General features: G+C 43.4%; 1 protein-coding gene across 3 annotated transcripts in view; it reads right to left on the reverse strand.

Annotated features, from left to right (window-relative positions):
- The window catches only part of ARVCF (ARVCF delta catenin family member), a 128,112-nt gene that overhangs the window by 19,177 nt on the left and 85,430 nt on the right, over nucleotides 1-23,505 (reverse strand). For all 3 annotated transcript variants that reach the window (XM_057369057.1, XM_057369058.1, XM_057369056.1), the window contains one exon: nucleotides 16,958-17,029. In XM_057369057.1, coding sequence (XP_057225040.1) covers nucleotides 16,958-17,029 — 72 coding nt within the window. The remainder of the gene's footprint in view (nucleotides 1-16,957; nucleotides 17,030-23,505) is intronic.

Raw genomic sequence — 23,505 nt, forward strand, 5'->3', positions numbered from 1 at the left:
CCAGCGTGTTTGCAAGCTCCCAGAACACAGCCCAGGCCCTGCATTGCCACTGCAACATCTCAAAGCAGGACTTGGTTCAAAATCCTGCCTCACATACGTAAGTGAGGATGAAACTAATTTGCATCAAAGGTCTGCCAGCTCTGCAGGGTTTCACAGTGTGACACTGCCAGCCGTGCAGGGGTACGGAATTTCTGGCAGCTCAGACACACCCGGGACTCTAAGCCAGGGATAAGCACTCTCATGCCGGGAGAAATGCTGGGGAATCTCTCTTACTGCCTGCCCCTTACCCCTGCCTCAAACACTACAGTGTTTTAAGACAAAAGACTGATTATGCTGATCAGGCTGATGATTTCATTGGCAGCAGATCAATATGCCAAGAGAGCAGCAGTGCTCCCAGATGTGAGCAATCCKGCCTGCTCCCTTCAGGGAAGCTCCRTCCTGAAGCTTTCTGGTTGGGCTCACCCCTCTAACAGCTGATACCAAAAGGAGCTGGGCACAGTGATGATGGCATTGCACTGGGGACTTCTTCAACAGACAACAATCTGGTCCATGCATACAAGATCAATATCAAGCATGTCATTGATCATGTTATGTTTTSCTGGGAGGGAAAACCTGAATTTCCAGATGCTGTCTGCTACATCACAGGGATATTTGAACAACACTGACAAGGTCAAACATCCATGCTTATTCTGTTAGATCTCACTGCTGTCACTGCTCCTACCGGCCACGGGTGCTTCTGACATGTCTGCTCCTCTCTCTGTGAGGGTCCAGAATTACATGACTGACTGGTTTTCTTTCTCTTCTCTGAAAGGACCCAGATGGCAGTGCTTGGTGACCGCTCACATGCCCCGAGGGGTGTCTCCTTGTGCATGTCATCAAACAGCTCTATTTTGTCACTCCTCCTTTTCAGCCAAAGCAATTCCAAGGGCTGTGTAATCCTCTCCAGAATGGAGAACACTGCCCAGCCTGCCTGGCTTCTCTGGCTCCTGGCACTTGGGCCAGTGACACCAGCACAAAATGTGGAGGGGCTCGGGAACTGTCAACTTACTGACCTCAGTGCTGCAAACACAAGGGGATGCCACAAGAATCCAAACCCATAGCATTTCCTGAGATCACCTCCTGATTGCAACTCTGTAAAGATGCAGTAAACAGCACACACCACAGAATGCCTCATTTGGTAAAAACAGGTGCAAAGTGGCCCTTTCTTCCTAATGGGAAAGGTTTCAAATGGAGGAATCTTTAAGCATGAACATGCTTACTCTCATGCTTACTCCTAGGGCTTGAATSCACTGCTTTTTGGAGCATACTGCAAGCCTCTTCCATTTAGCTAAGCTTTCCTAAAGGAACAAAGGAAATAAAAAGATGGCTGAAAAAGSTAATGAGGATTGGGAACTTGAAGAAAATGATTACTTTTTATATTAGATAAACAAATGTGTCTTTTCAACTGTGCATTCATGTATTCATGCCACAACACGTSTGTTTTCTGGGACTTTTCCTTAAACTGAGCAAACCAAAAGCAGGCAAAAACGTTTTCCTCACAACCACCACCTGCAGCTCCGTGAAGCACAACACAGCTTTCTGATCACAGCTGCCATGTGTTGCAGCTGAAGATTTGGAGATCTGAGACTCTTTTCACTGCCATTACTAGTGCAGATGCCTAACTGTCCAGCCCASAAGGTTTGAGCTTAGTGTATAAAATGTGTTTATTAAAAAGATATTGAGTGATTCCCTGAAGGAAAGCCCATTAAAAAAAAAGATAAATTTACACTACAGCTATCTGTAGTCTGGTAGTAAAATACAATGTGTTGCTGTTAGTATCCCATCAACAAATCCAAAAGCCTCGTAGCACAAAAATGTCTCAGAACTAAAGTCATCACTGAAAATCAACAGCACTGTTAAGGGACTCCTTCCTTTAACTTGTGGCTGCCTGAGCCTACCATTTTCTTTCCTCTGGTCTTCAGTGTGTGTTTAACCAAGGATCATGTGTTCCAAATTGCCCGTTTTTGGCCTCAAGCCCCTGTAAAACTCAGCTTTGCAGTTCCAGATGCCAGTCAGCTGCTCTGACTCCAGGAAGCTAACGAGCTTTTAGCTTCCTCCCAGCTCAGTAGAAACCTGTCTGCRGAGAAAAGCTTACTGCAAAAAGAATCATGCTTTAGTCCTTGGCTCCAGATGCCACCTAGGCATATTTATTTTATTAAAAATATTCTGACATTATTTAGAACTGTTGAGATWTTGAACAGCTTCATAAACTTTCTGTCATAAAATGCCAGCAAGTGGGGAAGCACAGCAAAGAGAAGAAACACTTCAGCAGACAGYTGCATGACAAAATAAAAAATGCTTCACAGTAACACATATTTAGTTGAAATATCCACACATCCTCAGACCTTAAATACCGAGGTATGCAAGAAAAATAGAAACAGCACARAAAACACTTTCTTACCTCTGCAGACCTCGTAAGTATCTTCTTTCCCATCTCCAAGACAGTGTATGAAAYGTGCTGGATGATGGGGCCAGGAATGGTCTCACCAAGCGTCCTCCCCTCCCAAATGAGGGCCTGGACACACTGGCCCAGCAGAGCACAGCCTGGAAGGGGCAGTGGCATGGAGGAGAGGCTGCAGAGCTCTGCAGTGCCAGGCTGTGGGGTCCAGCAGCAGCTGGGAGCAGCACCGGCAGTGCAGAGGTGGGAGGTGGTTGAGCAGAGCTGGCGACTGAGGGAAGGAGTGGCTGCAGTCCTGGAGCCAGGCTGGGCTCAGGGGGCTGCAGCGGTGACCAGTAGTGACCAGCAGTGACCAGCAGCGGTGACCAACAGCAATGACCAGCAGCAGTGACCAGCAGTGCTGACCAGCAGTGACCAGCAGTGGTGACCAACAGCAATGACCAGCAGCAGTGACCAGCAGTGGTGACCAACAGCAATGACCAGCAGCAGTGACCAGCAGTGGTGACCAGCAGCCGTGACCAGCAGTGACCAGCACGGGTGACCAGCAGTGACCAGCAGCCGTGACCAGCAGCCGTGACCAGCAGCCGTGACCAGCAGCCGTGACCAGCAGCCGTGACCAGCAGCCGTGACCAGCAGTGTGACCAGCAGCGGTGAACAGCGGTGACCAGCAGCGGTGACCAGCAGCGGTGACCAGCAGCGGTGACCAGCAGCGGTGAGCAGCACTTTGCCTGGAGGCAGCAGCCGCACTCCTCCAGACCTGCACAGATTCTGTTTTGCTCCACCAGGTCTGCAGGGAGCTGAGGTGTGGGAGCACAGCACCTCCCCGGGTCAGCCCTTCTGTGCTGTTACACCCTGGGGTCCTGGCACTAAAACCAACCAGCAAGGCAAACCCAAATCCTCCATCACTCAGGAATTTACAGCAACAGGACGGCTTTGTCAGCTGTGGGACTTGTGGGGATTTCCACTGACTGCACTTCAAAACATTTCTGCTGCTGAGGGACCTCCTGCTTGGGTTTGAAAGCCCACATGGTCCTGACAGACACTTGGGTGGATCAGAGCCGGAGCTGCTTGGAGCTGCGACAGACAAGGATCGACTGACAGCATTTCCACTCGGGCTGGCACCTGTCAGGTTCTCCCCTTCGCAGCATGTCTGGGTTTTATCTTCAGTGCCAAGGGGAAAACAACGTCAAGAAAAAACTCAAATTGTTCAGAGCTCACGCACACTGAAATATGTTCAGGAGACAAACTGAAAGCTTCTTTCTGGGTTACTCATGCTTCAYCGAGTCTTCTTATACTTCCACTGCTCATCATGATTTCTATATAAAGTCTCATAAATGGTCATAAGCCATTACACAGGTATTTGGTTATTCATATCAATTCAGCTGCTTGTTAGGCCCGTCTGCTTAAGGCAGTGAAAGGCTGCACAACTCCACAGCTTGAATTCCTCAAATAAGAAGGCAGAATAAATTTTCCTATTCTCCAGTGGATATATGCTCACAGAAACATCAAACATCTCAAAACACATCCCAGTAAGAAGGAAATATTTGGGTATAAACAATTAATCTTTTTTCAGGGGAGGCTTATCAGAATCCAAGCTGAGCAGAAACTAGCAGGACCAGTCTTAGCCTGCAGAAATGAAAGGTCAGCGGTTCCTAATCACTGGGACCGAAGCCTGTTTGGTTCATTACATGCAAAGTCCTGCAATCTTGCCTTTATAAGCATTTTATAAGCAACTGCCATATGGAAAGACTCMCCCACGTTAATAAATAATTTATTATATGCCAACCCAAACACTTCCTCCAATCCTGTTTGTGTCCTGAAATTGCTAATTAGTTCCTGCTCCAGCTTCCAAAGTCAAAAGTGTGTTTCAATTCCTCTCCATTTCATGAAAGCTGCCTCATGCACCCAAAGGCAGCCCAGCGCCTCTAATCTGTCTCAATTACAGTCACTATGCTGCTGTCAGGCAAGTATCTCCCAAGCATCCAAGAAAAAGAATTTGATGTTTTCAATGTCAAATGAATGTCARGCCAGAGTAGAAGCAGCACAGAAAGTTTTCTTCAACTTCTCTAATAAAAAATGGACCTTGCAGCCCAGCTTTTTTAAGGTATTTGTGTACCTAATTCCCATGGATTTCAGTGTAAGATAGAAACATTAATGCCTTAGAGAACAGAGATTCTCCACTCATCCTCAAAGCACCGTATCCAGGCAGGGATTACAGATGATGAGAGACAAGAGAAGATGCTGCTGCTCCTCCCTCATTTAAACTGGGACACACTGGAACACACCACATCAAAGGACTGAGTGAGCAGGTACTCTCCTCCCTCTTCCTGCCAACCATTCTCTGCAGCTTTCTGGAAAACCAGGGAAGTTTCTATTAAATGTAAACCTGCCTGCTATTCAGTACATTGCCTGAATATTGGATAAGCACCAGCTGAACTGACACAAAACCATCTCTACCTGTAGAATAATAGGGTTCCTGGAAACACAGATCTCACTATAAAACCTAAAGGACCAGAATGTGAGGCTGGAGCCTTAGCTGGCCGAACACACACACATAACACAACCACAAATAAATCTATTTGCAAGTTAAAAGAAAAAGAGAAAAGACTGAGGCCCTGGTGTGTAGCAATGAATGAGATACTTTGCTGACAAAGTATGAGAGACATTTTTCAAGTGGCRAAGGGGAACATTACACAGCATCCACCTTCTTCAGCCTGCCCCATCTTCACCACCTTACAGCAATGGCCTACATTCATGAACCAGCAGAAAATCATAGGAGAAATTCTACAACAAAGCCACAGCAGCCACTACCTCAGAGCAACTCTGACAGCTTCTTTGAAACCACTTCATCACCTTTAAATCAGTGAAAAGATCCCTAACCCAACTGCCACTTTGACTAGGACAGTTTTTAATTTCAGTGCAGCTTTCTGATGGTAATATTAGACAATTAAAAATTGAGCTTGAAATTACCCATGTAAAAGATTCTAAGCAGAAGCTGACATTTACTGTGGAGGTTGTTCATGACTATAGAAAACTCTGAAAAGGTCAGTATAAATGTAAATAAGGTGAACTATCTCCTCAGGAGTACAGAAATTTCCATGTTAGGGCCTACCCCCATTTCTCCATGCAAGGCAGTGTTATGAATGCCCTGATGGCATCTCATGGGCCATCTGAGTCCAGAGCTTCATCTAGAAATAGGCCTCCAGACTTCAGTGAAACACCAGCACCAAATTTTCCATTTCAGGCAAAGGAGGATCCAGCCACTCAGAAACTCATGGGTTTAATCTCAGCATTGTCTTCAGCAAGCAGACATGTTGCATTTGGAAGGGACATGCTTGTTAGAATTTAATTATTAAGCAAAAGCTGCAGAACTGCCCAAATCCAAGTCACACGYTCATTCACCAAGTCTCAAATGTTGGACACTCTCACTAACCTGAAATACTCTCCTGGAAGCAGAGCTCATATAACTGAATACACTGGATTAGGTCTCATGCTCCTAACACCCCCAGTTTCTCATTCCTTGAGAAATTCTGAACACACTGCAAAGCACACAACACCTCAGTCATTCTTCTCACTTCTCATCTCCTCTCTCACACATCTGCAGGTTGACTTGTGTGCTCTCACGTTTTTTACTCAATGTGCAAAGCAGCCCCAAAAGGGGGGTGGGAAACCTGCACCTTCAAGGAATGCAAGCTTCCAATTTATTAGTGTTTAAAGGTCCCTGGGGACACTCCAGGTAAGGCAGATCCATTCTCTAGACCTCACTCTTGTCTCCTCACACCCTGAACAAGTCTTTGGAGATGTTTTTCTTGCTCATCATTTTTAAGCTCTCAGCAGGGTAAAATGCAATTATATGCTCAATCGTGATTAYGGATTTGCTGGTTGTGATTTCAGAGGTCTCAAAACAAAACTCATTAGATTAAATGCTCTTCCTGGCTTTGTATGAGAGGGACAAGAACAACTGAAATCTCTAAATGAAGTGGGCTTGCTACCTGGCTTGTTAGCACGAGTAAGCTACAAAGATACTGCTTTAGGAATCAGGAAATCCCATCTCTGTTCCAGCTGTGCCACTGAAATGCCCTCTAACTGCACAATTCACTTCAGAGGGGGACCCTGTTACCCTCCCACCCGAGTTCAGCCTTGCTTATYTAGATCTGGCCTGTTCAAGTCGACTGTCACAGTGTGTTGGTACTTATACTTTAATGAGGCTACTGGTAGAAAAACCCCACAAAGTGCCTCTATGTATCTCCTACAAAAGAAACAGTATTTTCAGTAAAATAAGGAGATGGCAAGGTGCACAAAACACTACTGTACTGGGCATGAGGTGCAAGGACTGCTCTCCACATTGCCTCATTCCAGATCTGCCTGAACCAGGGTCTGTCTGCTCCTGCACAGACAAATAACATTTCATGCTATTACAGACTTCCAATTTTCCCTATGATCAAGACACAGAAAATTCAGGGCTGAARCTAATGGTCTGTGCGGCCGAAATAAAAACGCTCTCCTTTCTACCACATACTGATCAACATTCTCACTGATCACCTGGAAATGCCTGGGTCAGCAATCAAGCTCTGAGTGGCTTCAGAGCTACCAGCAGTTGGATTGACATTGCTTTCAAAGCCATGCAGGGGAAGGTTCCCCCCGCCTCCAGTTGACAGGTAAATTTAAGTGACTGCTTTACCATGTAAAATGCCTGCCTCTCAGTTCAAGGTCATTTTTCTTCAATCCACAGCTAGAGGTGTATGGCACATTAAGTCCTATCATTCCCCTGTCATGGTGGAGAAGGGGGGGAGCTTTTAAGCCTGTGCAGAGCACCCGGGGTTACAGAAATAAATATGGCTTTATATAGCAGCTTTCACATTCCAGATATCTCACAGTGGTTTACAAAGTAATGAGTCAGATAATAGGGCTGCAGCAGCTGTGCAGGTACACATACTAGAAATTAATGCTGAGAAAASAGAAGTCTTAATTTTTTGATTCTCTTTATTTGCTCTTCTGCAAAACATGACTGCAGTTTCAGCCTGACTAACGAGCATCAGCGCCTTCTGCAATTTAAAATGGCCAGGTTATTTGACACTCCAGTTTGTTTTAATTTTCAGATTAACTCTATGATTAAAGCTCTCCATTAACTATAATACTGTTCAAGCAAAAGTGGAAAAAAGGCATGTACCTCCYTGTCTTGGCTGCACTATAAAGAAGGTCTCCTTGCCTGATCTCTAGTACAATTTGCAATTAGCTCAGAATCACACAACTATTTAATTTTCCGTCCCCTTTCTCTCCCCCATCATTAGCTGTTAGAGGCAGACCCTCAAAGGCTGATTATTGAGTGTTCTGGGGATKCCATGGTTTACTGTGCTGGCACCAGTAAAGTATATATTATAAGTAAAAATAGATTTGTCTTTGAAATGAGCCATATATTGGGGTGCAACCTGATATACTCAATTTTGTATGTATGCTCCTTTCTCATGTTCTATGGGTAAAAAGGCCTCTCTCACTCTTCTCATCTAACTCACCCAATCCAGCAGTTGTGCATTAAGTTGTTTTGGAAAAARGTGCTGGTTTTTTGTAGACATACTTTTCCTGGCTGACTCTGTAATCAGTTAATGAGAGTGACACAGAACAACTAGGCTGAAAGGGAACGTGGGAGGTYACCTGGGCAAGCTTCCTGCTCAAAGCAGGCTCAATGCCAAAATTAGACCAAGTTATTATGCTTTTGTCCAGTCAGGTCTTGAAATCCTTCAATGATATAAAGAACCCTTCAAAACCTCTCTGAGGAAGCTGCTCCAATGCCCAATTACGTGGCATTACCTCCATTTCCGTGGGCAGAAGGATACGAGAGGGGACAGAAAGACACTTTCTGTGAGACTCGAGTGATGTCTGTCTAGTGGCGAGTTCTGAAAGCACCAGAGCCACTTTGGGCTCTCAGAAATCCACATTCCGSTTACTCCTAAAGGCACAGCCTTCAGAACACTCACCTGGAGCTATAACTACTTTGTTTCTGCTCACACTATTTCTGGAGATGTGGCAAGGGATTAAAATCAACCTTACACCGTTTTTCTGCCTCAGCTGTTGTGAAACTTTCTGCAGTTCTCTTAACTTGTCAAGCAGCTTCGTCAGCACAACTTTGCTGCGGTACTTTTGATGGACACCAGCTACAACCGTAACTTGGCGCAACAAGGTTTTTGTAATTGATTTTAACATGAAATTTCATCTCTAAATTCTGACAGAAGCTGAGTTCCTCTTCTCTGAGCTTCCCAGTGATAGTGGCTGGGGAATCAGCACAACTTTCGGATTCGTACCCCTCTTCAAAGGATCATCTCATTTTTTACGCTTATGCTAAAAGTGGGGGGACTCTAAGAGATTTCATTGTTATTGTTTCTTAACTGAAACTAAGAGGCATGGCAGAAGCTGTCATAATGCAGCACTGATGGACGGATGGGTGGATGGAGCAAGTCTTTCACTGCAGTGACTGAGTCCCAAGACTGAGGCAGTTACCATTACGAGGGATAAGCACCTTCCCATCAATTCCTGCTTTCATTCCTGGCAGGCTTTCTTGGCACATTCTCATTTTATAAACAGTCCTGGAGCAGCATCTGTATAATGAGCTATGCTCTGTAATAACAGGCATTTTATTTTAGAGTAACAATTAGAATTGCTTGTAGAACAAAAATGCTAAATGATTCATGCAAAAACATACACACAACCCAAAATGTGGGAAGAGAATTAACCAATCTCAGCAGGGCAAACAGTACAGGAAAAGCTGTGAAAATGAAAAACATATGACTGACAACTATAGCTTCCAAACATTAACTATTCTTTTTATCAGGAATAGCAGCCAAGTAGAAATCACAGGAAAATCCAATCAGTAGTTGACAAATTAAGATGCCGCAATCAGAGGCTGRGGAGTTAAGATGCTGCATTGCCAGAGATGCACACATTGCTACAACTGAGGTAAATCTGGCTGGGCAGTGGAACTCACCACGGTTCCAAGTCATGCACTGGTTTATGTATACACCTTTCTATACAAAGCATCATGAATAATGCAGTTGAACTTCTCAATAAAAACACACAGTAAGTGCAATATGCATAGTGAGAGCACAAAGCCATTCACACTATTACATATTTTCAAAATATTCTCTGTAACATGAACGCCTTGGTCCATTCCCACTGTATCTCACTGGGGCAAACCTCTACAATCCCCCTTTAACTGAAATTATGGTTTTGTTTAATTTTTCTATCACTGTGCTGCTAGCAACATCTGGRTATAGGACACTTTAGCAGAATTTTGCTGTTTTTACAAATGTGTCACGTTCGCTGCATTTGCATTGGTTATCACAGCAGCAGTGAAAACACTAATTATTTTAGTGACGGTAATTATTCTRGTTATTATTTCAGTGAAGTGATTCTTCTAGTGAAGGCAGTGGAAATAGCAGGCTCTTCATGAACAGGTTCACTACAAGCCCAGCAACTGCAGGCAATTAACTTCCTAAGGCCACTCAGAAAGTCAGCAGCAATGATGGACTGGGAAAATTGAGACTCTTCCCCTTCCAGTCCTGTCTTCAGTTGAAACTCCAGATCACTCCATGTCCTTATTAGCTGCTGTAATTACCATGTGCTCTAGTGGAGCTCCTGCTGTTTAGTTTTTCATAGGCTACTTCATTATGCAAGTATATATAGGCTCTTCTGGTTTAAGATGCCTAAATCTCATTTTCTGTGCATTTATAACTTGGCCACAAATTCACATCAAGTTGGAAAGGGAATTTACCACCTGGGATTCTGGTCTTTTGAAGATATTGCTAGTTATTATAACAGATCTATATTTTGGGTGTCAGCCTCAGGCAAGAAGGTGCTGGAAGCTGACTACTGGAGTCTTTTTATAGCCCCACGAGAGCCACAGGTGAAAGGACCTAAAGGAGGGGAGGGAGAATCYTGCCTCCATCTGTCAGCTTTCTCCCATGTGCTGAAGAAAACGAAACATTCAAGAATGCAAAAGAAGGATAAAGATGAGGAATAACTGTTGATGTTGATTATTTCCAAGATAATAAAGTATCTCAGAAGTGAGTCAGATTTTTCTCATTCAGAAGGAAAAGCTTGAAATTATTCAGAAACAAAGCTGTTGTCCTAACTCATCTGCGGTTAAAGCAGAGGCAGAAGACAAAGGGAAAATGAGGMGCTCTAAAGGCTAACAAATTACAGCAGAGCCAAACAGATGGACAAGAACCTTCTGACTTCACAAAGAGTTTCAGCTTCTATAAATATAGAGCTGAATGAAATTCTTGTATCACTACAATTGCTCCTCTGCCTCCCTGCTCCAGCAGTTGTTTCCCACCAGTCACTCAGCTTAAACTTCAAAGCTACATGACCTAAACCTGAAAGACATTCACACTATGAAATGTCCGTGCTGGGGGTGGAGAGGCGTTAGTGACATTTAAGTATCACAGGTGGAATTTCTTCTCCAGTTTCTATTGGTTACATACCCTCCATGCWGCAGAACTATTGCAGGTCCCAGCTCAAATCTTCCTGACACAATCTCTCACCTGGGCCATTCACAGCACAGTCTACTCTCACAAAYATTGTGCTTTTCTTTACCAGAGCTGCAAGAGCTTTTCTGTTCCACAGATGCCATTTCACCCCTACTATGAATCCAGTCTGTCTTATCRGTAAATACAATTTTCGCCTGGATGTCCCTACGGACAAGCAAGGGACTGGAAATCACAGCTCAGAGCTGCAATGTCGAGGCATTCTCAGAAGCCAGAGAACAGCAGTTTGACAAACACAGCAGCWATTACCAGGATGCAAAGCCAAAACTATTCTTCACATTCCTGAGCAGACAGATAACACCAGAGCTGGTCCTGTAACGGTCTCAAATTCCTCTCACATGATTTTGTGGAATAACTCAACTCCACAAAGCAGAGCTGTGAGGCTCAGCAGCACTGCTGCACCCATTTGCTGTATAGGCTTTCAGTCATATCATTTTGAATTTCTCCCAGAAAAAAAAAACAAAACATTTGTTTCCACACAGTCTCCAAAGTAAAAATGCTGTAGGATAGAATTGTAKTACCAAGTGAAAGGTAGCAGAGAGAACACTGCTCCTGAACTTCCAATTCACATTCCAGCTGCATCTTYCCATATGATTTTTCAAAACCTTCAGTTTCAGCCCTAAACTTACAACTTATGTTCTGCATATTCCAATTTAACAGATCCATAAAGATCATGGAAATGTTTTCACCTGTAGAGCACAGCTCAGCAGGCCAGGGAGCAACTCATGCATGCGTCACCCAGCTCTGAACAAATAAAAACAGTTCAATGTAAGAACCAGAGAAGACTATGATAAAAAAGGCAGAGGATTCCAGAAAAATTAGCAATCAGTTATGGAAAGAGTGTGTACACAAGAAAGGAAAAATCCACAGGTGCCTGCTCTCAGTTCTTTGAAAATGTTGGGGAAAAGAATGGGAATTTACAAGTGTCAGACTAGAGAAAGTTTGGCAAGGGCAGGTTCCATATGGTAATTTTCCTATTCAAGGCAATAAATTTTCCCTGACTCAAAGCACTGGAAGACAGATAAGAAATCTTTCACTGCTTTGTAAATTCTGAAAAACACATGGGACTAAAGCTTAGTAAAGCAACAGAAATAAGRGATACTTATTAATTCTGATAGGAATTCTCAACAATGTGCATGAAATACTCAAAAGATGCTAATACAAGAACATCTTACTGTCACTGAGGAGATTTCCAAGTCCCTCAATTCCCACCAGCAGGCACAGGAGGGGTGTGGACGGTGCCATTAATCAATCAGTTCTACTCACTTATKCACAATACGACAATCAAAATTAATGATGGAAGGGAGCTGGAAAGGGCAGGTGAGTGCTTGRGTCAACTTGTAAAGATTTAAGGAAAGCAAATTAAAGCAGAAGTGAAATGCGAACTGCAGCCAATCTTAATTACAAACTAAAGCCAGAGTAAAGTGAAGTTTTTCTCTCTCCTTCCACTACATGTTGCCTTTAGCTGAAGACAAATTGCTGGCACTTTTGTAATCTACTAAGTTAAAGTCATTACCCTGACAGTGCCAGGAAGTCTAATTTCCTGGAGCAGTAATACAAAGATTTATAAGGGAATTTAAACACTCACCTTCTAGAATAGAAAATCTATCATCAGCATGGGGCTACATGGAAAGTGATTGAGGATTTCAGATAATGGAGAAGAAGAAATTCACCTGCTGACAAGTTCATCCAAAATCTCATTCCCYGCCTGCACAGGCTGCTGACCAGGGTAAGTGTACACACAAAGCTGAACTTCTAAATAAATTCAGCTTTTCCATGACGTCCCCACTGCAACAAAATAGACTTGTTCCATTAGAAGCAGTTTTAGGACAGGCTCAGTATTTCAGCACAGCTCTCTCCCAAACTTATGTTCCCATTAACATGGAAGTAAGCTTAAGTAATCAAAACASAAAAGATAAATTAATAACCACTTCAATAACTGCTTTAAAAGAGAAAATGAGCTAGCTCATCCACCAGGCTGAAATGTAYCTGCACGTCTCGTTACGGCTGAAGGTTTTCAACTCCCTAATGAGATGAACTGAAATCAGAGCTGAACTTCAACACCCAAAGCTCCTTAAAGCATCTCCTGTTCTGCCCTCAGATGTATGTATGCATAAACAACAAGCCATGAGAGTTGCTTAGATCAGACAGCAGAGAGGTTTTGGATTTAATTAGGAATAACCTGATGCTGATTCTGTAAAAAAAGCTCTTCTGGACTTTCTCCTCCTATGCTCCAGCACTGAGGAACAGAGGGGGACAATCCAACACCTTCACACAGGAGGATTAAATGTTACAACACCTCCAACATCTCTGGGGGGCTGACACACATCAGTCCTGATTCTGCTCAGAAAACCTCATCACAGAGGTGCTGCCAACTGAGACACTGCCTTCCCCTGCACAGATATGATTAATCCTGATCTTCCCCCAGTGCCTGAGCTCCTGCCACTGCTCCTGCTCAGAAATAAGGACTCTGTGAACAAAGCACCGGAGTTGTACTACGCTATGTATTTAATGTGTACACAGGAGAAATCAGCGCTGTGGTGGTGTAGAAGAGAATATGCTGCAGGAGGCAGCCAGCACCACTATCACTGACCTACTTTAACTGGGGAAGGGATTTCAGCAAGTCTTTCCACTCCCCACTCACAGAAGCAGCAATTTTTGAAAGTCCTAAATTTAGCAAGGTTCTGAGGACAGCATTCATAATTTCTTGTCAATGCTGTTCCCTTCTCTATGCAAGCTCATATCACTTTCCCCCGAAATTTATCCTCTCTCTCTTTGACTGTCAGGAAAAAAATATGCTMCTTTCAACAAAGAGGAAACAAGAAGCTTCTCTTTCACAATCTTTTCTCACGAGGACAGCAGTACTCTGGACACTGCCAAGGCATATACATTTATTTTTTACTATCAGATGAGACAGCTTCTGAAAGCACTGCAAGTTCTCCCGTCTGACATTATCCAGTTTACCACAGATAACAACCCTGAACTGGAAGCTTTCCCCTGCCAGAATGCCTAGCACATAAAATTATTAAAGGCTTAGAAATGGTTTCAGGGCTGCTCAAATGATGTGCTGCAGCAAAACCTGATACCCATTAAAAAACCAGGAGCCATCAGGAAGAGATTCTAGTTCATCAYTCTGAAAAATAGAACTGCCTTCTTTCATTCATTCCTCTCCAGAACTAATAAATTCCAGGTGGGGAAAAAGTAAAATACTAGCATTTAAACTAGGTTACAACTCACAGGACCCTTTGGATTGTTTGGGATGTGAAGATCTCCTTCAGATGACATATCAGCAGGACAGATGTTCGGAAGAMGGACTGAGAAAACCCCACATCCTGCACAGCACTGGCCAGTCCCCACCCACAATCTACAGCAGTTTCTGGTTTTATCRTGTTTGGCTACAGGACAGGCAGAGATTCCTAYCATTAAAGCAATTTGGARTAAAAATGAAGTTTCCAGAGCTGAYAGAAAACAGGTCTGAACTARTTTGYTGCCRCTAGTTCCTGGTTTYTCAAGTGATAATAAAGCACACTCTCCATTAARCYTGGYAGTCATACCTAGGAGTATCTTGTASGGAAACCACRATGTCAAGTTCTTGAAATCACATCTTTAGATGCACCAGATAAGCTMCATGGATGTTGACCATAAAATTACAGGAAACTTAACAACACGACATCACAGTATTTGTTAACTACCACAATGTTCATTTGCTGCATTGCATGAACAAATCTTATTCCTGCAGTTTCATTTGCTCACAAAKATTCCAGCTGAAAATTCACTTTAATATGGCTTTAATAATACATGAAAGAGATTAATCTATAATTGTTGATTTTTGAAATAGCACTTCATCATGTCACTCAATCTGAGTGCTTTTGATCATTAAAACTTGGATGATTTTTCCATCTTGGTAACGAGGCTCTGCCTCAGCTGAGAGCTGATCTCATCAGAGCCAATTATACTCTATAGCAGAGATCTGACCAGAGCTCTTCAGGGTTTTAAACCTGCAATTTTATTTTCTTTATTTCACCCAACAATTCAAAGTTCAAGCAACCTTGTTAGAACCTTTAGTATCCAGGAACTCTCATATAAATGAGATGCTTGGCAGGAAACGACTGGTAAAAAAGTGAACAAAAATGCATCACTGATTTGGTTTTTTTCACTCTTCGCACACTAGTGAATACTTACTCGTGCCTTTTTCCATGTCAAAGTGCTTCTTTCAAAATGCTGTGGAATTAATCTCCTGACCTTATCTRGCATGAGATATGTAATCTGTTTGACTTTGATTAAATGGGGGTATCTCAAAATTATCAAACAACCTCTTCAAGAGTGTGAGCTTTCCAGCAATTGAATATGATAACAAGCTGTGTAAGCTCAGAGACAGATACATCTCCCATCTGATCTGCCACATCACTTCTATCATTAAAAGAGCCACATGAAAGATTTTTATCTTATTTTAAAGRAAGTTGTACAAAACACATTTCCTTGCAGAAATTCTTGATTTCCATCTTCTCCCTTTAGTGGCACCTACCTTCCAATCACATTTAGAAAGGAATGCAAATGCTGAAGCCTTTGCTGTATTTTGTATTCCTTTCTTTTCCTGCATCCTTAAGGTGTCTCCTTGCTCTGCACTGTAACCAACACTCAGCCTGAACTGATGGCAGCCAGTGAAGGTTGGTTAGGAGAAGTTTCCTCCAGCTCTCTAAACAGGATGGCACCTCAGCAGCTAAGATGCACATTAGTATTTTGAATTATTTCACAAGATACAGGATATCTTATATAATAATGCACCAAATAAAATCAGTGTTTAGACATGAGAYCAGAAACTGCATCCACTGTAAAGGGTGTCTGTAATTAGATCAGACTCATCTACGTATTAGGATTAGTTTGCATATCATCAATCAGAGCTTCACTGTGAATTTGGAGTGCAGCACTGTGGATGTGTAATTATTAAACCATTACTGACTATCAGCACATCTCTAAGGATCTCAGACATGGCCTTGCTGCTCTCRGTGAACAGCAAGGACACAAAAGCACAAATAAGTTGTCTGGACCAAGGTGACTAAAAGAGTTTAATTCAGGTATCCCAAGTCCATGGATCTCCCCACTGAGTCACACAGTCTCTTTATAGTCTCAAAAATTCTCTAAGTGATGAGGGAACAGTTKAAAATTTTTCTTCTGAGGAATACTCAGGTACTTCTGGGTATTCACAGCTCATTAAGGTGAGGCTGACAAGGTGGCACCGCAGCAGTTGCCATGACAATGGCTGGATCTTTGCAGTGACATTGCACACACTTCAAAACCTGTGCAAGTCTCAAAACACCATCCAAAGCTCTAAGAATTCTGACAAAATCCCAAATCACCTCCTAATCTCCAATTAAAAGAAGTACCATGCATGCAAGAGGGGAATGCAGATTGTGAAAGATTTCACTTCTGCCAGAGCTGAAATAAAACTGCAATTTTACTGTGAACCTCACAGATTTTGGAAAACTGCAAGTACTGCTCACTACAGACGAATACTTGTTCAGGGGAAGACTTATGATCAGTAAAAGCAAAACCCCTCAATCTCTACTGCTGTCTCCAATTTGAGGGAACGCTGAAAAATGTCAGAGATGCCAGGGGAGGGACAAGGTTAGTGCTGAGTACCCTCACTCAGTGCATTTCTCAACTCCTTCCAATCTCATCAGGTGCAGGGGGGCTGCACATGGAGCTGCAGAGGAGAGCATGCATTCACCCCTCTCTGCAGTTACAATCACCTAACACCAAATCAGACACACTTCTGCAAGATTCCACCAATTCAGCAGTTTTGTATAGTCATATCCAGTATTCACCACCAGATAACAGCATGCACAGATACATCCATTATTTCAATTAACTGACTACAAAAGGAAGAGATCAGCCCGATATGCTCATGTCTCAAGTCCCTTTAAGAGCCTCCAGCTCCCATGCTACTTGGTATTTCCAAAAGCACAAACATTAACATTACCTTTAGCTGCTTCAGACCGCTTAGGCAAATCAAGTGTATCAAAATTTCTGTCCAAATCTCCATTCTTCTTTCCTGTGCAAAAAAGAAGACAACAGATGGAAAAAACTGTCAGTACACTGACAGGTAAGTTACTGTCATGTGCATCTACRAGATGAGAGAAGATACAGACCCAGAATATAAATCACCAACTGCTACCCATAATTGCATGTAYCTGACTCGCAGTCCAGCTGCACAGTTGTGGTTTTAGCTTGAGCAACTTAGGGACAAACACCCGTGCTGCCTTCAGGTTGATCTGCAAACATGCTTAGCACTAGCRTTTCAGAGAGTCTTAAGAGTGCTTGAAACCTTGGAAAATTGTGCCATTTGCCTTCCTGGCAAAGCTGTGCCCCTCCCTCAGAAACCCAGTGTTTACTTGTTTTCACAGAGGAATTTTGACCTGAAGCTCAGATGAAGCGAAAACTCAGCAGCAGAGTGAAAAACAACAACCTTGCTTTGCAACCTCTATTCTCACTGCAACTACCAATGAAGATCTAGAATTAATATATTGTACAGACAGCAGCCAACAACTTAACCTTGAATTGCCCTTCAATCGACCAAGTGTCATTTTTACTATTTATTAGAAGCTAATGGAAATAATTCCATACTTCTGCTAAGAAACAGTGTCAAACCATGACATCAGCTTTAATTTACACAATCCTTTACAGAAAGCAGAACAAAAGCTGCACTTCAGTTTTAGTTAGGTTGAGAATTCAAGGTTATGTGGACACGTGGGGAGGGAAGGGTTAGTTTTCATGCCCCCAAGGAGACACACTGCCTTGGGTAAGCCYGCATGGATGCTGAGGGATAAGCAGGCATCTTGCTAGCAGAGGAATACTGGCAGCACAGAGAGAGATTTGGAAGGCAGTGCAAGAATCTGCATGGCTTCTGAGGGCAGCAGTGTGCAATTTAGCTTTCCTGAATTATTCTGAGGGGGGAAAATCAAGTTATTTAGTCCCTCTCCCTCCAGAGCAGGGAAGGCAGGTGTGAGGGGATGAATTCAGACAACGCAATTTAAGCTGCCAGAAGTGGCTTCTGCACAGGAACTCCCAGGGCTGTTAATGGAGGCTTTACAGAAAGGGCTGAAAGCTCCACSAGTCAGGCTACATAAAAGCAAACAGGAGAATGGAACTTGAAAATGTAATGAGGAGATTAATCTGAGTCTTGACTGGCAACAGGTCATGAGATGGGAAAGGCCAGTCCCTGCCTTGTTAGAGCAGGGGGTTGGTACWTGCACAGGGAATTCAATGGGTCACTCTACCTTTGCTCTTGACAAAAGGATAAAAGTACCCAGCACTGTGCAGAGAAGCATTAGAGCTTTTAAACACCATTATGAATATTTAGAAATAACATCAAAAGAGGGGGAAACCCCCCTCAAGGCAGTATTCCATCGTCTCCCTTTTTTTGGAAGGGATGGAATCACACGCTTTTGTTTTGAAATGCCAACACAGAATACCAGCCMACTTCAACTGCTGTGCAAAACAAAACATACACCCAGAAGTTCTGCTTATCTGAAGCAATTTCCTCAACTGAAGTATGTAAAAGCCCAWCTAAGCAGCCAAAAGGTCATGCAGCCAGGTACCATGGCACTCCTTGCAAGGTATCTTTTCTAAAGGAAGGGACAGGAATCAGTGGCACTTTGCAGCCTTCCATCAATTTTTTTGCTCTGTGAAAGGAGCAACACATTGCTCGGGGAATCAAATACCAGAAAGAGGAAGTGCTGTACAGCACCAAAGAACATTGCATTTCATAATGGCAGCTGAACCCAGTTACTGGCTGCAAACCCTTGTTGACCCTTAGAGCATTGACAGGAAAAAGCAGGGCAGAGGGAATTAAAAAAAAAAAAAAAAAGCAGCATTCAAGGAAGGAAGTCAATGTTTAGGAAAGATTATAGACTTAAGACAGACCAATAAATGTGACTCCATCTTATCTACAAGTAGGACAAACTGTTTTTTCACATGACCCCAAATTTCATGTCTCTGCCATTAGATAGCTTAAACCTCAGAACACATTCTCAGAGAGCCAGACCTTACTCGACACCACTCATTTTGAAAGTTCTCTCTATAATTTAAAGGTTGGTTTGGCTTTTCTATCAGCCCTGCAGAACTGCAATGGCACAGTTAGAGCTCCCTCCTTCCCAGTGGCAGTGTTTAGTCAGCGCTGTGTCTGTGCACAACTTGCTAAGGAGGAGATTGTCCAGGAGTGCAGAGTTGGCTGCTCCTTTTGAGCTGGGAATGCCAAAGCAGCTGCTAATTTACCAACCCATCTTTCATAAAGACAGCACCCTCCACCTGTGCTCTGGGCTCTTCAGTTGCTGTCTCTCCATTTCTGGGCCAGCCTGCAAACACTGGCTGCTCTGGAGGAGGCTCTGCTGCTTTGTCTCAGCCTTCTGAGAAACTCCCACCTCGGAGGCCAAAGCCTGTCTGTTCAAAGCAGAAGCTGCCAGCTGCTTACCAATGGCAGCAGTTCAGAACACAGAGCTCCCACCAAGGGGATTTCAACTCTACAAATTACTTGCTTAATCAAATGGATTTTGTTTGGAAATAGCCCAAGCACCTACATTTTCCAGGCCTTCCCTAAAGAGACAATATGAACAACCTGCAAGACTCCAAAACAAATCCACCCAGAAAAGAAAGGTTTCAATCTAAGGCCCAGTAGCTGTTTTTCCCATTTGTTTTTCATAAATATTGGAGTTTCTGAAAAGGTGACCAAATTTGGAAATTGAAGAGTCTACTGATTCCAACCCTCTCAGCCACCCCCATGCCCACCTGGCAACATGAGAAACCCAGCATCACTGCCAGACTCTGTAGCTCTGAACACCCTGCTCTGTCCCTCCACCCTGTGCAATTCTCCACAACAGGGATGTGAACACACCCACAACCCAGGTGGTGGAATTTCTATGGAGCACATCACTGTTGCTTCCTGGATTTTCACCATCAGGTTGTGCACCAACCACAGGGATGAAACCTCAGCACAAACCTCACTTGTGGTAGGGAGAGAAGTTAAGATCCTGTTTTTGTACATTTAATTTCTACCYATCTCCAGGTTCTCCAGCCTGAGGTGTGTCAGAGAAAAGACAATGCTGTTGGATCAGAACCACAGCTCCAAACTTTGCCAAGAGACAGTTTTGAACATGCCTGGTGACAGGTCTGTTTATGAGAGCTGGCTGGAGGATTGGCACAGCACTCTGGTTTGGGAAAATTGCCTGACATGAGCCTTGCTTGTGTAAGATGCAATTTACAGTCTCTGAAACAGTGGGATTAAAATTCTTCCCCTTTCTCCCCTTGCTACTTTTCATTATGTAAGAAACAACCAAAACATGACCTTCAGCATTTTCCATCTGTCACAAACTCTGTACAGACTCTGAAGTGTGACCCAGTGTTATTAACCACTAATGTTGTTGTTGATCTTCCTCAAATGTCATTTTGCTTTACCGGATAATCAAAGCATGGTACAGCCAGACTATTTCTGCTGAAGGATTAATTCCCAAATGCTTTCTTTCTGGTTGAAATAAAAGTTTAAGGGAAAGTGCTTCTTCATAATAATTGCACTTTATCCTCCCCAGTGCTCATTAATACAATCACTGAACTGGCCACAAAGGAGTGACAAATCAAGGGCTGAGCTCTGTCCTGCCAACAGGCCCATCCTTCACAGGTTCACCACTCTCAGCCCAAAATCAGCRTCCTGGGGAACACTACCCAGCACCATTAGGTGGAGCAATCAGATTTTTTTRGTTGGTTATTTCCCTCCCCAACATTTTTCCTTTGGCTCAACCATCCAGAACCCATGATCTGAAGCAAGTGGCACAACCTGAAAATACCCCTGGCTTCACYCCTAAATCAGTCTCAGAGTCTCCCAGGCACCCACAGCCTATCGACTTCCCAGCCAAAGGAAGCTTTAGGCTCAGATTTGTGTACTCCAGGTGCAATTTTAGTTATTGTGCTGGGAYGAGGAAATGGGATGCAGTCTGTGCCCCAAGGCAGGTCTGGGGGCAGCTTCACCCAGCTCGCTCCTCTGCGTGCTGGTACAAACAAATCTGCAGAGTCCAGGAGTCTCCCAAGGGAGAGAAAGTGCCAAGGACCCCTGAGAACACACACCCAAGCTGCTGAGGCTCATGGCTACTTCCACTCCCCAGCCCAGGCAGCAGAGCTTTCCATCTGAMAATGCTGCCAGGCAGCTCACACTGGGGTGTTCCTGCTCTCCTGGGGRCAGCAGGCCAGCTGCACATCAATTCCCTTACTCTGGCAATGAATAAATCCTTGTGTTTTCCATTCTTGGTGTGGAAAGACCAAACTGCAAAAGCTCCCTGAAAGGATTTTTCTATGTCTGCTGAAATGAACACAAGAATGCACTGGGGGAGGAGAAGGTGGATGAACAAGACCTTGATCTCAGCTCTTAGCTTTGCATGTGAAAGCTGAACAAAGCATATTATGGTGATGATGAAAAGAAAGTATTGCAGACTCACCTTGATTGAACCACTCCTCTAATTACCAGAAAAGCAGCAAAAGGAAAACAAAAATTTACAGGATGAAGAAAATACAAAGGAACAGTCACAAAGAGGCAGAATTTCACAGAAYAGGTTCAAAACCTGAGTATTACGAGACTAAAGAAGTTTCATCAATTAAAAAACCAAACCAAATGAAGGTATTCCACTTTCTCCCTTTTGTTCCTGCTGAAAGCCCCCAATCTTTCTCTGCACAGCTTTTTTTCTTTCCTCTTTTCATTAAATGAAAAGATGCCCACAGAATCGAGGGGACAGAAGGATGACTAGCCCTTTGCAGAGGTGTTTGAAATGCTGTGATCAATGACCATGAAATAAAATAAAATAAACATGGAAACGTTGCAAGATTAAATGAACAAGAGAGGAATYGATCGATTTTGAAGTTCTAGGCTGAGAAAATTAAGGTAGGTTCAGACCWGAATCCACATAAATTTAACAGCGAGACAAGGGAGTCTCTTTTTATGATTTTAAAAGCGCATTTATGAATGGACTTTAATTTTTATTTTTTAAGCACAACAGTCATCTGATACCATCTATTCTTTTGATCTACATCCTACGAGCTGAGAGCTCAGCATTATCACCAGTTGATTTCCCTCTGGGGAACAGCACACTTKCAAAAGAGCACTGCAAACAGGTAGAAAAAACCATTAAAATAGATTGCCATTTCCTGCTGAACACACAGAGCCAAACCCAAGCTGTCACTAAGTGCCTGCACTGTTTGCTACAATCCACAGGCTCATCCTCAGTGTCAGATATTTTGRGACAATTTGTCCAAAAAAGCATGATCTGATGCTTCAGCTGATGARCAGGGAGTACCCATGTGCACAGCCYCAGGGAYGAATCTSYAGGTCAGCCCTGGCAGGGACACAGCTGAGAGCATTCCCTGTTTGCTGCCATGGAGGGGATGGGGACAGGTCTCCCTCAGCACAGCTCCCTCCTCCCCCAGGGCTCTCATGTCTGAAGTGTTTCCATTGACTGTGCTGCTCTKAAGCAAAGCAACACCAGGGACTGTGAGTGGCAGGGAGCAGGCTCGAGTCAGCACACATGCAAGGTTTCCAAAGTGATCACACACTGCAGGTTCAGTCACTCCCTGGGACAATTCTACCTGCCTGGTCATCCTGTTATTTCTTTAGTTTCCTCCCAGTCATGAGAAGATTCCCATCAATTTTTTTTTAAACAGTTTAAATCTAGTTGATGACAGACTAGTCTGCAAAAGCAAGTTCACACTGTGATGACTTCCCTAGCACATATAGAAACACGTAATATTTTAATAACATGTACAGGTCAGATCAAAGAGTAAYGTGCACAGTCTGTCAAGTTCAAAAAACTCCGTATCAGCTCTTTAGGGACAAAACCCTTCCTTATACCTGCTATAAATAATAAGCCAGCGTATGTATACATGTGAATGCAGAGAATAAAGCAGAGACAGAAAATAGAATTAATTATCTCTGAATTAATCAAGAATAGTCATTTCTCTAAAAGGAAAGAAAACAAAATTCAGTCTAGAATAGCAATTTCTCTAAAGCAASAAAGAAAACAGATATAATTTGAGTGTCTCTTTGTAAAGAAAACATGGAAGGGGGGTTACTGAGACTATTAATCCTCTCTTAATAATGAAACTCATTTGCAACACTCATGCCCCAGAGGAGAGAACAGGTCTAAAAGTGACTGACAATTAAAAGCTACAAAATCGYGTCTGCAATTTAAATTACTGAAATAGCGACTGAATTGGGAGGTTGTACGTTTTGGTTGAGTGGGAGGGGARGCTTTTAGTTTGTTTTCAAATATGAGAGGAGTCTGGAGGCATGGATGATGTACAGCCAGGAGTGCCATGCATGGGATGGAGGGATGGATGGATCCATGCTGGCCTGGCTTCCCAAGGATGGGACACGTGCAGCACAGCCAGGAAGGGGCCTAAGCAGAGATCTGACAGATATAAGAACACAGCAATGCACAAGAGAGGCAGAGCACATCCACCATTTCCAACAGCAGAGTGTCATCTGTCAGCATG

The sequence above is a fragment of the Malurus melanocephalus genome, unplaced genomic scaffold (genome assembly GCF_030028575.1).
Source record: "Malurus melanocephalus ecotype Western Australia unplaced genomic scaffold, MMel_1.1 scaffold_102, whole genome shotgun sequence".
In the NCBI taxonomy this organism is placed as follows: Eukaryota; Metazoa; Chordata; class Aves; order Passeriformes; family Maluridae; genus Malurus; species Malurus melanocephalus.